This window comes from Elephas maximus, chromosome 13 (genome assembly GCF_024166365.1).
Source record: "Elephas maximus indicus isolate mEleMax1 chromosome 13, mEleMax1 primary haplotype, whole genome shotgun sequence".
Taxonomy (NCBI): domain Eukaryota; kingdom Metazoa; phylum Chordata; class Mammalia; order Proboscidea; family Elephantidae; genus Elephas; species Elephas maximus.
In genome coordinates this window covers 76,806,025-76,822,546 of record NC_064831.1, presented here as the reverse complement: position 1 = coordinate 76,822,546, position 16,522 = coordinate 76,806,025, and the positions used below count along the sequence as shown (strand labels likewise).

Below are 16,522 nucleotides of genomic sequence, written 5' to 3'. Positions count from 1 at the left end.
CATTGGTGATTTATAAGTAGAATGCAAAATGTGCTTGGATTTTGAAGATAAAACTTGAGACCTCAAAGAAATATTGTGCCTGGGTCAGTATCAGGTATAGCCAGTCACGCCCCTCTGCCCCTGGGAGGGAAACTAGGGTCTCGCAAAGTACACCCCACCAGGAAAGCAGCTGAGGCCTGTCCATGGGTCTGGGTGGGCCTCAGGCTCCTTCTTGCCCTGATGGAATGAGACAGACAGAGCTGCTTACCTCAGTGGTAGCTCAGGGGGTCATGGCCACAGGACAGCTGTGACCCAGGGCACCCTCTTCTGGCCACGTACCATTCTGGGGTCTCTGTCCTTAGCCACAGGCTACACACTTGTGGGACTCTGTGAGGATGGGGCCTGGGAGAGGAACTGGGGGTCCTCTGGTTGGAAGTGGCCCCAAAGTGACACGATTGGAATCTACTTCTCAGTCCGTGCACACACCCAAGGTCTTTGGCCCTGCTGATGTTTTGGCTCTTCAGTATCACTACCTCGAGAGAAGAAATGCCCAGTTGACGCCAAGCTCATATTCTTGGGTTAGCTCTCTTCCCTGCCTTATGCCCCTTGTCCTAAGCCTCTCTCCTAAGTCCAGAATCAAAGACCCAGGGTCTTTCATGAAAGGGCTTCTCTTGTAGGACGCATGTAAAAATGGAGAAATGAATCCTGGGAGAAAAACAACCACTATCAGGTAAACAGGAAGCCCTGGTGGCGTAGTGGTTAAGTGGTCTATGGCTGCTAACCAAAAAGATCAACAGTTTGAATCCACCAGGCGCCCCTTGGAAACTCTGTGGGACAGGTTTTACTCTGTCCTATAGGGTCGCTATGAGTCGGAATCGACTCGACGGCAATGGGTTTGGTTTATGTTGTTTTTTTTTATCAGGTAAACCATACTGGGCAACTACGCTCCAGTAGCCTTTACGTCATACACAAAGAAGGATGATTCTATGTTTATATATATATTAATATATATTTAAATTACCATATCATTATATATTATATACTCATAATATAAATATACTGTACATATGCACTATACAGGAAATATATATGTATATATGAACAGACATTAGGGTGGCTATATATTCCCTCTGTCCCCCATTGGGGTCAGCCTCAGCTTATGTGTGGTTACGTGATCTGAGCACACCTGTGCCTTCATGGCCAGAGATGGTGGCCTAGGAAGGTCCTAGCCTAATTGCCAAGGGAAAATATTTTCATTGGACCCTAGTGACCTCAGGGGCCAAAACTTTACCATGATGGATCATTAGCCACCCCTGATGGAAGGATGGAGTGATGCCTCCATTCTGGAAGAGGCTGCCCCAGAAGAAAACTGGGAGAGGCCCTTGCTACAGAGTTGATTCCGACTCATAGTGACCCATATGTTACAAAGTAGAACTCTTCCATAGGGTTTTGTTGGGTATAATCTTTACAGAAGCAGAACACCAGGCCTTTCTTCCACAACAGTTCTGGCTGGGTCTGAACTGCCAACCTTTAGGTTACTAATCATGTGTAAACCCTTTGTGCCACCCGGAACCTGGGGAGACCCTAGGAGTGCGCTTTCCTGCAAGCCATGGCTGAGAAGACTCCTGAGTCAGCCACAGGTGTGAGCACTGTCCTGTGAGAAGCTCCCCCTGGTGGACACTGTCTATATGCACTTCCTACTGTCATGGGTATACAGAGAGAAGGGGAAGCTCATCTTGAGTGGAAGCGCTTTGGAGCTCAGTTCAAGGAACAGTCTCAGTTCGCCAATAGGACTTCCAGGAACTAGGGCAGCCTCCAGGACCGGAGCCCCTCCTCTCCCCCTTTTAGCATCTCCTGACACTTTTCTTAGCTACTCTTGTCCCCAACCTGATACTTGAGGCAAAAATGTCACACTGGTATCAGGTAAATTTAGGTATCAGGAGCCACAACAGGGCTGGTGTCCTAGGTGGTCCTGAAATTAGCAGAATTAGTTGATTTGGAATCGACTCGATGGCAATGGGTTTTAGGAGACAAGTGGCCCTTGGCTATCTTGCTGTAAGGACAAGCATGTATATTTCCGAAAGGTTTTCTTTCCCACAATTTCTTCCCCAAACAGCTCTGCGATAGCTGGGTAACATCCCTCATTTGAAACTGGAACACACAGAGGATAAGTAATTTCCCCACACCACTGAATAAGTGAGTCAGATCAAGAGTTGAGGTCTTAATTCATATGTTTAACACACGTGGCTAAATAAAGAACTCCCTCTGGAACACAGTAATGGTCCCAAAAAGCTAGGTAGCAGCCACCCGGACTTCAGGGGAACCAGAATGGAGAGGGGTCCAGAATTAGAGAGGGGTCCGATTCAACACTTACAGCCAAGTCCTCACTTTCTTCATTTGTAAGTAGGGATAAAGGGAACTGGTTCTCAGCTTTAAAAACTTCTGATGCCTGGGTCCCATGCCCGCAGGTGCTGATCGTGGCCTGGGTATTGGGGCTTTTTAAACTCCCCAGGTGATGATCACGTCCACCCCGGGGCTGAGGACCACTGCTGTAAGGACTGAGACCATCTTTGTACAGCATCAAGCCAAAAGAAGCATTTACTAACAATATGTGTTCCTCCTCCCCAGCTCTCCAAGGGGGAGAAAAATCTTCATCTCTAAAGAGCCAGTGGCAAGGGTCAGCCCAGCACAAAACTGTTAAGCCACCCCCATGACTGCGCCCCTCCATGATCCCAATATAGCTATTCAATATAGCTCATGACTGTGCTTTCGAAAGGACTGCAGATAGTTTCCGGTCTCTGTGGGTGAGCCACCAGTTGTTTTGTGCTAGAAACCAGAACTTCTCACTACTCAGTGCCATCGAGTCGATTCTGGAACTACAGGTTGTTAAAAAGACCACAGATCAGTCATCCTGAGGGGCCGTCAAACCAAAAACCAGTTGCTGTCGAAGTCAGTTCTGACTCACGGGGACCCCATGTATGTCAGAGTAGAATTGATTTTCCAGAAGTAGGTGGCTGGACCTTTCTTCCGAGGTGCCTCCGGGTGGACTCGAACCTCCAACCTTTTAGTCCATGGCTGCTAACTGTTTGCACCACCCAGGAGGCTGTAGGGCCTGGGTATTTTTTAAAATGTAGCATTATTCCTGTGCGAATATATGAATACTTGAGGAAAACTTCCATCAGCAAAGGGGATCAGAGGCTGTATTTAGTCCTCAAAGAAAATATTTGACAATTACTGCCATCTTGTTTAGTCAATATTCCACAATTTCTTGATAAATTATTAATCAGTACATTTAAAAAAATATTTTCTTCTGTTTTTGGTGAAGGTTTACACAGAAGTTTAGGTTTCCATTCAACAATTCCTACGCCAGTTGCTCAGTGACATTTGGTTACATTCTTCACAATGTGTAAACATTCTCATTATTCCCATTCTGGTTGTTCAGTTTCCACTAATCTAGTTTCCCTGCCCACTTATATTCTCATCTTCATTTTAAAGTAATTGTTCATCGTTTGGTCTCATACGATTTTTTTTTTTTAAGGAGCACAGCACTTATGGGTGATATTCATTATTTTTTGAGCCTATTTGTTATTTAACTAGACGGTGATCTCAGTGATTAGTTTTGGATCAAGGTGTGAAGAACATCTCAGGGCAATAGTCTCAGTAATTAATCAGTAATTTTGACATCAAAATACACATCTACTAATGACCACTCCAATTCTTTAGCAATTAAAATCAGGGCTGTTCTAGAAATCTGACCCACCTGAAAACCAGCAGCACGGTTCCCACCTTCATTGCTGATAGCGCCTATGGGAATTAGACTTCCAACTCCGAGGTTTCAACCCGGGCTACCCCTTAGAATCACCTAAAGTGCTTTTAAAAAGCACCATGCCTGGGCCTCACCCTTAGATACTCTGATTCAGTTGGTCTGGAGAGAGACTCGGACATTGGTATTTAAAAACAAAAACAAAAACAAAAAAACCTATCCTAGTGATTCTAATGCCATGGTTGAGAAATACTGTTCTAAGCACATCTCTTACCCAGTTTCCTGGTCTTCCCTGGCACTGTGTGGACTTCACTTGGCTTCTCAGTGAGAACAGCATGAACTTTTAAAACTTATTCAGTCTCCTTCTGTTTCGCTGCCATTTTTCGCTTTCTAGGTTTGGCACTCTGATCTATGATCTGATACTTACTCTTCCTCTAGGGAAAATTTTTTTTTAATTTCAGTGAAATTTTTATGCCTAGGAAAGAAATGCTTTCGAAGCAAGTGAAAATCCAGGGTTACAAGGAAAAATACAAATGATACCTTCTTTACTGATGCTTGACTTGACCAAGAAGTCCCTGGGCAGATTGTAACAGGCAACTAATCGAATCTAAGAAGCGAGATATTAAAGTTACGTTCAAAATCAACCTTTAAGTAGAAGGACTTGAAATAGTATAAAGAACTATAAAAATACTTTTTTTTTAATTAACGATGCTTATTTTAAAGGCAACTTGGGCTAGATACACAGGCTTTTCTCATACCTTCCCTCCATTATGTAACAGACCCAATGAAAAAGTGAGTGTACTTCCTCAGGCCTGTCCATCCTGATCGACCCTAGGTCTTTACAGGGTACAGAGCATCCACTGAGTAAAGAAGGTTTCTCTGTGCTTCTTGAGGAGTTTTCCCCCATCCTTGTCCAGGGAAGTTATATTCAGAGTCCACAGACAGCCACACAGGTTGTGCACTAAACAACACGAAGGATACTATTCATAGCATAGTCTTTATGAGTGGCAACACCTTCAGTTGGGCACCATGTCGGTCAAAATGCCTGCTGCCCCTCTTCATCTAGCCTATTCTGGGAGCCAACAAACTCAGTCACTTGGAGGTCCTGGGCTCTGACCCAGGCAGAAGCTGGATAAAACCTGTTCTAGATAGAGGCCTGAAGTCTTTCATTCAGACACCAACATGATTATTTGCAAGTATCTCTACTCTCTTAGCCTTTACCAGGTAGAAATAGCATGGGCAATGACCAGCTTACACCTGGAGATCATTTAGCTGGAGGGCCTTGGTCGGGAATATCCCTTTTAGTTATAGCAGCAGGAGGAGGACCCTGAGAGTCCTGGATCTCCCCAGAGTCCCTGCTAACAATGACAGGTAAGCCTATGCTCCATTGCCTCCTATCATGGTGCAACAGAGATGGTGCCAGGTGCTAAGAGTCCTGCACCCAGTGTCCCTCCACATGGGCAGAGGCCCAACTTCCTGTTTCATTTCCTGAGTCCTCCAGCTCTTCCAGTCTACCTCCCCACTTACCAGCACATGGGCAAGTCACTTCACTTGTTTCCTTGCCTGTGAAATGCCATCATGATGTCTGTGCCACAGGGCTGCTGAGAAGATAATGTGTGTGAGACATAGCGTCTGCCCCAAGAAGGTTCCTCACAGATGTTGGTTCCTTCCTTTCCTATCTTCCTTCAGGAAGTAAGCTCATTGCCCACAGCCCCTTCCCTTCCTCCACCCGCTCTGCTCTTGCCTTGTCTGGGATCTCTTGCTCTGAGCTCACACAGGGCCAAGCTCGACTCTTCTCTTGGCTCCTGAGGTGTCTGAGGGCTATTCCTGCTGCCTTCACAGAGAGAGGTGGATAACACAAGGCCACTGTGGCCCTTCCGGCCAAATGAGGAGCAGAGATGAAGCACCACAAGGCCTGAGTAGCCAATAAGAAAGCCCCCTGAGGGTACCCAGGCCTCTTGTCACTGCTGACAGTGCCTCTCCAAGAATCACCCCGGCAGCACCTGAAGGCTCTTCTGGTCTTCAGAACTGTGGCCCTCTGTCCCCCCTTTTTGTAAATTCAGGACCCTGCAAAAAAAAAAAAAAAGCAGCTTCTGAGCTCAGGAATTGGTTATTTGAGTTTCAGTCCCGGCAGCCTCCTCAGATCTTGTGCTCTGGCCCGACACAGAAGGAAAACAACTGAGGCCCCCTAGGCCCGGCAACCTAGAGCTGAGTGATGGGAAACAAGCCTCTGGGACACCTGGAAGCTGCCTGGCCTGACCTCCCTCGGGGCCTCCACCTTTCCAGCCCTCCTGCATGGGTTGGCCAGAGACCCCAGGGCTGGCGTCTGGCTCTTGTCCCCAGAGGCCACTCCTGTCCCCTGCTCTATACAGCTGCTTTAGCGCCTACATTTGCTTCATTTCCCCTCGCCCGGTGCTTCCCATAATGACGCTAATGGACAAAAGAGAACAGTAGCTTTCCTGACGCAGGAGAGCCGCCCCTAGCTTCCACCCTGCCGACTGGCCTGACCTATTGCTGCTACTGCTGCTGCTGGGAATCCTGGTGCATGCTGGGAATCCAAGTGCATGCTGCGATCTCAGTTCATTCCTCCACGCATTTTGGGTTTGCTTGGAACGATTCTAGACTTGAAATTGTTGGAACTGCTGTACATTCCCTGAGATGAAGTTTAGAGCTTCGTGGGAAGTAAGAGAAGCCTGAGGACTGGAGATTTTCAGGTCACCTGTTGCAGAAACCCAGCTCTGGCCTAAAAGATGTCTACAAGGCATCGCCTCTATAAGGATCCAGTGGAAAGTGCTTTGTCCAGCTTATCAGAGGATTGACTTTAATGGTCTCAGGTCTGCTCGTGGGAGGCAAGAATTAAGTCCTGGAACACACTTAGGACTCTGGGGTCCTATTCTTTGCACAGGGCTTAGCTGCTCACATGGAAACCACCTGTAGATACCTCATTGGATCCTGATGGCTGTGTGAGTGTGGCTGTACCTACCAAGGCTTAGCATCTTCAAACCACATATCATGGTGCCACTGGTACACCACTTCATTGATCTCCTGGGAAGAGGAGGTCCACAATACCTTTTACAGTGTTCCCAAGGGAGGAAAACCAGAAAGAACCAGCAAGAGCCTTTGGAGTACAACTATGAAGAGATCTTTCCAGGTCTTCTGGTTTCTCTAAAAGATGCAGAAAGACCAGATTAGGTGATACAATTCTGACCTTGGCTAATCAATGAAAATTGGAGGCAAAGGTTAATGACTTACCAATTCAATTTGCACAAGCACACCTTGGGACTGGAAGAAGAGAAGGGAAGAAGATCCTGCCTGAGAAGAAGAGGCTGATGGGGAACACTTCAGGCTGGTGCTGGTGGGAGGCCACTTACTAACTGCCTCACCAGCTTCAAAGGCTTGTCTCCCACTGGCCAGTATGGAAACCCTCTAGAAATTGTGACTTACTGGAGATGTCCAACTTCTGAGACCTTAAGCCCAAAGGAGATTCAGTGGGGAAATATTGGACAGGGTTTCTGTCCCTTCCCAAGAAGGAGATCCTGGCTTCTTCTTTGGAAGATACTCTAGAATCTTATTTACCAAAGGCAAAGAAGTGTTTGCAACCGGAGAAATCTAATGAGTCTCAGACGAATATCCCATGCCACCGTTGTCTCATTGGCCTACATTCTGCAGGCCCCCTCTAGCCTGTTCATTCTAGTGCTGCAGAACCTTGCTGTCTTCCCCTGGTTTATAACTACAGAGGAAGCCATGTCCCAGATGGAAAAGAGAAAGTCCTCTAACCAAGTTTCAAGAGCTTGACGTCCAGTGTCCTTTCTCACCATTATGTTCCAAGCCAGTTCAGATCCCGTGCCTTCTTGAAATAGTCATAAGAGAAGATACCCTGGAAGACCTCCATGCTCACTCTCACAAAAGGCATTTGGCTTCAGAAGAACAAGATCTCTTCAACCCAGTGAGAAACCTGATTCCAATACTCCAAGCTTGCCAGTCAAGAATAACACACATCCAAGAAAACCCTTGTCTGGATCTTTGGTTCAGCACTCCAAGATGGCGGCAGCAGCAGCAGCAGCAACAGTTCTTAGAAAATTCAGCCAGTCTCCTCCCAGGGCTCTGGAGAGCAACAGGGCTTGCCACCCATAAGGAGGCCACAGTGTTTCCAAAGCTGGAGTTGCCGGCAGGAGTCCTAATGGTGGCCCTTGGTTTCTTGCAGACATTGATGAGTGCCTCTCAAGCCCTTGTCTGAATGGAGCCACCTGCGTGGATGCCATCGACTCTTTCACATGCTTATGCCTTCCCAGCTACGGAGGGGACCTGTGTGAGATCGGTACGGCCGTCTCGGCTTCAGCTAATGTTACTAACTGCTGCACCCTCTCCTCCTCCCTCACGTTTCCCTTCTAACCACAGGTTCTAGGCCCTGGCCCCCAAGGCCCATCCAAACAGCCATTCCAGAGGCCACTACTGAGAATCCTGCCCCACTCACTCACTCCTCTTGCTGTTCCCCTTGAAAACTCTCCTCTAGAGCATTAGGTGATCTGACCACGGATGAGCTGTGCAGGCTGAGCCAGTCTGCACTTTGGAAGGTGGGGCTCTGGGGAACCTTTAAAACACTAACCTTCTCCAGGGCTTTCAGACCTGCTGTTCCACCACTGAGGTTGGTGTGTAAGTCAGACTAAGGAAGAGCTGATTCCCTGCGTTTGTCTTGAAGGAAGTTGTGGGGTGGGAAGAATTGGCTCACTCTCCAGATGACAGCCATGGATCTTTGCAGCTTGGTCATGGGCATGTGCCTGTCTACGGTCTTGCCCATGGGACCTTCCCACAGCCTTGGGAACCACCATGCCACACTGGCTAAGCTGTTCCTTGTCTACCTGAAAGCCCAGGTGTCACCAGCATGCTCAAGTCATGCATGAGCAGGGACTGCTGCATGTTACCTCCACCTCATCACCCCCATGACAACTGCCATGTCAGTGCCACTCAAGCCCATGCTTCCTTTATCCCCACCTCGTGCCAGGCAAAGGGCTGGCCAGAGAGAACAGAGCCTCATGCAAAGGCAGGGGCTGAAGTTCCTCTCTTGGGTCTTGCCAAACCCTCCACTTCTGCACCTGGGCTGGGCTGCCAGATCCACCAGAGGAGCTGTGTGCCAGGAGCCCTCCCAGGGACAGCCTGAGCCCCCACCTCTCTCACCTTTGGTGCTTTCTAGACTCCCCCCATCCTCCTGGATCTCAGGGGCTTCCCAACTCAGAAAAGGAGAAATGGGGCTTCAGAACGTTATAGCAATGGTCCACACAGAACGGAAGTGTGAATTGAAAACCATTTTCAATGAATTCTCAAGTTGAACATCCCAGAAGCTTCCAGAAGACATCTGAGCAGGCTGAGGAGGTGGTTTTGGATGCATATCCCTTGGAGGCACTGCCAAGGCTACAGACTGGTGGAGGAACTTGGGGCTTCTGAAAGAAAAGGCCTGGATTCTCCTCCTCCCCTGTAGCCACCCACCCTCCATCCTCACCCCAAGACCCTGAGAAACTGGTGCGTGGGGCCTTGGCTAGGGTGGGAGTGGAAAGCTAAAGGATTCTCTCACCAGCTTGCCAAAACATTTGGCACAAGGGAGAGGGGTCTGTCTGGAAGTCCATGCAGACAACAGCTCTTGAGGTTCCGAATGGGTGAGAGGGGTCCTCTGCTGGAGTGGAGACAGAGCCCTCACAGGGCTCTGCACCCTGATGGAGCAGAGGACGGTGCAGGAGCCACCCAGCTAGGCTGCATCTCCTGGCCCATTCCAATCCAGAGCCCTCACCTCCCCGCAGGTGGCCCATGCCTTGGCTCTGGCCTTGCTGCTTCTTCCAGCCTTCCCAAAATTCTGTTTCTGTTTCCCCAGAACCTCCATCCTGCATGGCCCTGGTCCCTTCCCAGAGAAGCTGCACTCCCAGCTTTGCCTGCCCAGCTCAAACCTTAGACACCAAGGTGGCCCAGGTAATGGCCCCACATGCCATCCTGGGATGAGGTCTCTGGTCTCCTCATGTGTTGATCTGCCGCTGTGGCTTCTCCTACCTTCTTTCCAGACTTTTGCCTCGCCCTCTGGGGAAGGCATTGGCAGCCACCGAAACAGAGGCATCCGCCTTAGGCCCCTCCTGCCGCTCTGCCTCTTTCTTCCCAGGCTGCTGTTGCCAAGTGTCTCTCCTCCAGTTTTGCCAAAAATCCACCTCTTCAGCCTAACACTCCTTCCCCTCCTGGGACAGCCACACTGTGGAGGGAGCCTAATCAGGGAGGCTGCCACATAGCCTGAGGGTTCAGGGCCTTGCACTCAGCCCCTGGGGCAGCCCTTCACCCTGGAGACTCCCGGGCAAGAAGGAAGAGAGGTTCTTGGAACCCCCTCTGTCCAGTGGCGTGCTGGCAAATGCTTAACAACTGGCTGTCACAGAGGGAGGGGGAGCCCTGCTGTGTAGCATCTGCCAATTTCTAAGGTGTAAATACTCCTATCAATTTAAAGCTCCCATCCCAGGGCCACTGAAGGCGGATTTGGGAAGAGAAGCCCTGCCTCCGTCCCCACGCTGCCCAAGAGCTGTCCAAACCAGCCCCTTCTCCAGAACTGAGACCTATTAGAAATTTAGGTTTGTGAGTGGATGGGCTCCTCCCCCCTTCCATTTAACACGCACACACAAAGACAGAGCCCCAGAGGCAGATCGTGTGCTCAGCTAGAGCCAGCTCTGATTGGTGGAATTCTCAGAGCTCAGAGCCTTCCTTGGACCCAAAGGAGATGTATTTCTGCTCCGCCGTCACCATCCCGGGTTCTGCTGGAAGGAAGTTGCCAGCTCCATGTCATGTCTCCTGCACTGCCCTTCCTGCCGCTTCCACCTATGTGCCCCCAGCTACCTCCTCTCCCTGGAGCCCCTCAGAGCTTCTGAACCACATTTGCCTTAAACATCAAAACTGCCCACCCTCCCCCCTCCTTCTACCTGGCTTGCAAGCTTGTGCTTACCCTGAAGAATGAGAGGGTACCAGCCTTCCACACCAGGCATCACCAGGGCAACATCAGGGAGAACAAGGGTCCCTGTGGTTTTCCAGAAGGAAGGAACATGCACTGACCTCCTCAGAGGTCATGACCAGGCCTTCCTGACTTACAACATAAGCTGGGCCTCTCCCTTCTTTGAGGGCATGACATTTAAGGTAGAGTGAATATAGGGGTTCATGCCATCAAACTGGCAGCAACTGCCCTCCCCATTTGGTCTCGGGCCCCCCTTCATGCTCCTGACCTGTATTGCAGACCAGGAGGTATGTGAGGAGGGCTGGACCAAGTTCCAGGGCCACTGTTACCGCCACTTCTCCGACCGCAAGACCTGGGTGGATGCCGAGAGCCTGTGTCGGGAGCACCAGTCACACCTGAGCAGCATCGTCACCCCCGAGGAGCAGGAGTTTGTCAACAGTGAGTGCAGTGGGGCCTCAGGCCTGAGAGGAGGGTGGCCATCTGGGCAAAAGGCCTCACTCACCAGAAATCAGCAGACTTGGCCCCAGTGAGGCTGCAGGTGTGGAGGGATGGGAAGGAGGGAAGGGCATTTGCCCAGCTGGAGTTCCTTAAGGGAAGAAGGCAGAGGTCTTGATGACCAGAAGCTCTGGCTGCACCCAGGCCAGCCCACCGTCAGTCAGAGTCAGCACCCAGACCTAACCCTCTGGTTGTCACCAGCCCATGGCAGCTTGGGAAGGTGGCCAAGGTGTACTCCCAGCATGCATGTGTGAGAGTCTTCTAAAGACCTCAGAGGCATGTGAGCACACTCCCAGGAGCCCACCACCTCCCTCCCCCCTTCATGAGCCCTAGTCTGTAGGCACCATCAGTGCCCAGCCCCTTGCCCAACACCTGTGTCCTCTCTCCAGACAATGCTCAAGACTACCAGTGGATCGGCCTGAACGACAGGACCATTGAAGGGGACTTCCGCTGGTCAGATGGACACCCGTTGGTGAGTCATGTCAAGGGCACCAGGCAGAGCTGGTGGCCCAGAGGAGAGGGGGTGGGACGAAGACCACCAGAGACAGAAATATCCAAACCATGTCCCAATACTCACTGGACACCTGCTGGACCATCAACCCACGGGGGCGGGGATGTGTCTCATTCATTCTGTGTCACAGGGCTGGACGGGTTGAAGAAATGACAGCACAAGGAAGGAAATGGATGAATGAAGGCCAGCCACCCTGAGGAAAATGTAAAAGCTTTAGAGAGATTCCTTGACCACAAAGAACTCAAATCTACTCAAGGAGACAGATGGACAGACAGAAAGCAACATAGATACCAAATGAATTATGTTGTTGTTGTTGTTAGTGCTGTCAAACTGATTCCGACTCATAACAACCCCATGTGACAGAGTAGAACTGCCCCATAGGGTTTTTTTTAGCTGTAATCTTTACAGAAGCAGATCGCCAGGTCTTTCTCCCGAGGAGCCGCTGGGTAGGTTCAGTCAGCCTTTCAGTTAGCAGCCGAGCCCTTAACCTTTGTGCAACCAGAGCTTCTTAAATGACCTGTAAACCCAAACCAAACACACTGCCATCGAGTCAATCCCGACTCAGAGCAACCCTATAGGACAGAGTAGGACTGCCCCACGGAGTTTCCAATGCTGTAAATCTTTCCAGAAGCAGACTGCCACAGCTTTCTCATGCAGAGCGATTGGTGGATTTGAACCACTGACCTTTCGGTTAGCAGCTGAGCGCTTAACCACTGTACCACCAGGGCTCTTAAATGAAGTGTATGGGCAGTAAATGCTGCAGGAGCTCAGGGAAGGCTCGCTGCAAGAGATGAATGTGACAGAGCAATTAAATTAGAGGAAAGGAGACTATCTTTGCCTCCAAGCAAGGCTAGAGGGAGGAGCCTGGGGCAGAGTCTGGAGTGTGAGCCAATGGTTCAGCGCTTCAGTCCAGCCCAAACAAGACAGCCTTTGGGGTGAGCCTTTGTTTGCCCATATGAAAAGGGGAGTGTCATCCTTCAGTGGAGGTTTGCATGTTGCTATGATGCTGAACAGATTTCAGACTAAGACAGACTAGGGAGAAAGACCTGACCATCTTCTGAGAATCTCCCAAAGAAATCCCTATGAAGCACAATGGTTCAAACTGCAACCGATCGTGGGGATGGTGCAGGACTGGGCAGCATTTCTTCCCTTTGTGCATGGGGTCACCATGAGTTGGGGGCCAACTCAGGGACAGCTAACAACAACAATCAGCTCATTAACAAGACTGTGAATCCTTGAGGGTCCGAACTCCGGGAAAGGTCCAGAGCCAGGCTGTGTAACAAGCTCCTTCGAGGGCCCGTGGGTTCCATGGTGCCCCAGACAACCCTTACCAGACTCCCAACAGCCTTTGTGCTGCTCCTGGATGAGTCAGAAGTTGGGCTAAAAGAGAAAGGAGACAAGGAAGAGGCTTGACAGAAGAGAAAGCTGGAGTTGGGCCAGGCGGCAGCTGCTCCTGCCCTCTCATCATACCTTCCCCTCTCCATGCCTGCAGCAATTTGACAACTGGCGCCCCAACCAGCCGGACAACTTCTTTACTACCAAAGAAGACTGTGTGGTGATGATCTGGCATGAGAAGGGCGAGTGGAATGATGTCCCCTGCAATTACCTCCTACCCTTCACGTGTAAAAAAGGCACAGGTAAGCAGGGGACTGGGAGGGGATCCTAAGCAAATAGGTTCAAGACTTCAGGCCCTAGTCCTGGCTGGCTGTGTGGCCTGGGCCAAGTCACCTTGTCTTAGCTGCTGGTGTCCCCTCATCTGTCAAACAAGCAGATCGGAGGTAATCTGGGGCGTTTGGCGGGGGGGGCTCTCCCAGCACCAACATCCCCAGGGCAAGCATCCTGCAAGGGCAAGCCTACTCCTGGGAACCGTGGGCAGGGACAGAAAGAGGGTGGAGTTCACAGGACAGAATCCCCTGCTACACACACACACACACACACAAGGTCCCTTGGATGTAGGCCGCAGGAAGTCACCCACAATGGCACATGGGTTGGGGGCCGGTCTCTCTTTGGGGCTCTCAAGTTCATCAGTCACCAAGAGTCAGAGTTGTCAGGCTTTGATCCCAGAGGCCCGGAGAACTCGGCTTGAAGTTTGTGGACAGTGAGGTGCTGGTGGGACACCCCCACCTGTTCCTGCTCATGGCCTTTCGCCCCCAGGCCTCCTTCAGGCCCCACTCTTCCTGCACTGAAGGCTTTCATAAATTACCGGCCAGCCGTCTGCCTGGTCTCACCTTCTTTCCCTTCATTCCTCCCTCCCTCTTGTCTTCTCTTCATCCCCTGAAGAGGCCCCCCCCTTTTTTTTTTTCATTTTAACAGACTATATTATTTAGGGCAGTTTTAGGTTTGCAGAAAGTACAGAGTTTCCATTTACCTTCCTCCTCCTGCAGTTTCCCGTTATTAACGTCTAACATTCCTGCATTACGTTTGTACAACGGAGGACCTGATGTGGGTACATTATTATTAGCTAAAGTCCACAGTGTACGTGAGAATTTACTCTCTGCGTTGTATGGTTCTATGGGTTTTGACAAATCCATAATGTCACCCATCCATCAATTACAGCATCATGCCAAATAGTTTAACTGCCAAAAAAAATGCCCCGCGCTCCACCTATCCATCCCTCCACCTCCCCTGAGACCCCTGGAAACCACTGGTCTTTTCACTGTCTCTGTAGATTTGCCTTTTCCAGAATGTCAAATAGTTGGAGTCAAATAGCGTGTAGCCTTTTCAGACTGGCTTCTTTCACTTAGCAGCATGTATTTAAGGTTCCTCCATGTTTTCTCATGACCCCATAGCTCATTTCTTTTCATCGCTGAGTGATTCTCCGTTGTACGAATGTACTCTGGTCTCCAGATATTGCAAATGGTTTGCGCTCAGCTACTAACCAAAAGACTGGCAGTTCAAATCCACTCAACTCAACAGCACCACGGAAAATCTATTTCTGTAAGATCACAGCCATTGAAAACCCTACGTAGCACAGCTCCACTTTGACACACATGGCGTCACTATGAGTTGGAATTGACTCAGCGTGAATGGGTTTGGTTTTTTGGTTTGGGTTTGTGTGGAGGTACCACAGTTTGTTACCAGTACCGGCTGCCATTGAGTTAACTCTGATTCATGGTGACTCCATGTGTGTCAGAGCAGAGCTACTCTCCATAGGGTTTTCAATGTTGGTTTTTTGGAAGTAGATCACCAGGCACCTCTGAGTGGACTCAAACTTCCAGTTGGCAGCCAAGCGTGTTAACTGTTTGTACCACCCAGGGACTCCAGAGTTTGCTAAGAACCCCCTTATTACTTCCTTCCTGCTGCTCTATATCACTGGGGGACCCAGATGTTAAGACCAATGGTTTCCAAATTCTTAGTGATGCATGAAAATGCCCTTCTGCCAGGAGTCACGGCTCACCATAGGGTGCGGAGACACAGTGTCCCTCCTACAGCACCTCAGCTTCAAGTAGCTGCTCCCAACTCTGGAGTCCTGCTCTGGGCTGTCTCATCGCAGCCAGAGGTGGCTCCACCGGCTCATGACCAGGGTGAGTCACCATGGAAGAGGCTAGGAGAGCCCTTTCTAAGGGGTGTTTGTCCCCTAGTGGCCTGCGGAGATCCCCCTGTGGTGGAGCATGCCAGAACCTTTGGACAGAAGAAGGACCGGTATGAAATCAACTCCCTGGTCCGGTACCAGTGCACCGAGGGCTTTGTGCAGCGCCATGTGCCCACCATTCGGTGCCAGCCCAGCGGGCACTGGGAGGAGCCTCGGATCACCTGCACAGACCGTGAGCACCGCCCCTTTGCTGGGCTCAGGGTTTGATTCTGCCAGAATGGCCTCCTCTCTGCCCTGGAGCACAGCCCCAGTGGCCAGCCCTCTGCACCACGCACAGCGTTGAGCGAGGGTGGTGCAGTCAGGGGGCAGTGAGGTTCTAAATCCTGCCCCTTGCCCCTAGGGAGGGTGGGTGCCTGGGCCAGGGAACAGCTGACCTTCCCTGAGAGGATGAAGGAGAAAACTGGTGGCCTGCTTTCCTTTCCAGCACCAGCCTGAATCCCCTTAGGCCACTGAGGTTCGAAAAAAAACAAAACCTGTTGCCGCGGAGTCAATTCTGACTCATAATGTCCCTCTAAGACAGAGTAGAACTGCCCCATAGAGTTTCCAAGGAGCAGCTGGTAGGTTTGAACTGCTGACCTTTTGGTTAGCAGCCAGCTCTTAACTACTGCCCACCAGGGCTCCAGGAGTTTCAAAATGAAACCAAAAATAGAGAAGAGGAGAAAGCTCCAGGCTGCCTTCATGGCTTCTGCAGGCAGGGGAACCACCTGCACAAGGTCAAGGCGGGGAGGAACTAGGGTCGGCCTCACTTTCTTCCCAGAGTGGTTCGCAATACTTTTCCATCGCTTTCTCTCCCGCAGCCTCTGCTTACAAGCGCCGACTACGGAGCTCCAGGTCCCCGAAAAGAAGCCGCCCCAGCTCCGCCCACTGAGAGAAGCGTCTGGGATGTGCCCAGGACACTGAGCCCAGCAGCCTTGCCACGCTGACAGCGCATTCCACACAGATGGTGTCTTCTTCTAGTCGCTTTTTGTCATATAAGGAATTCCATTAAAGAAGGAAAAATGAAATCCCACATTGTGTATGCACCCACCCACCTACCCCCAAATCGCCAGAAATGCGTCGAATTTTTTCCCCCACAAATACCAAAGCAAAAGCAAACTCATGTAACCCATGGACTGAGTTTAGAGACAATTTCTTCAATCTCCTGTTGTGCCTTTCCGGGGACCAGTGCAGGGACAGAGGGAGAGGGGAGGGGTTAAGTTAAATAAAGAAGAT

General features: G+C 50.4%; 1 protein-coding gene across 1 annotated transcript in view; it reads left to right on the top strand.

Moving 5' to 3' along the window:
* ACAN (aggrecan) overlaps positions 1-16,178 on the top strand; it is a 39,963-nt gene extending 23,785 nt beyond the window's left edge. The window contains exons 12-17 of the mRNA XM_049905976.1: positions 7,947-8,060; positions 10,992-11,150; positions 11,597-11,679; positions 13,211-13,355; positions 15,300-15,482; positions 16,108-16,178. Coding sequence (XP_049761933.1) covers positions 7,947-8,060; positions 10,992-11,150; positions 11,597-11,679; positions 13,211-13,355; positions 15,300-15,482; positions 16,108-16,178 — 755 coding nt within the window. The remainder of the gene's footprint in view (positions 1-7,946; positions 8,061-10,991; positions 11,151-11,596; positions 11,680-13,210; positions 13,356-15,299; positions 15,483-16,107) is intronic.
* Positions 16,179-16,522: the final 344 nt, after the last annotated feature.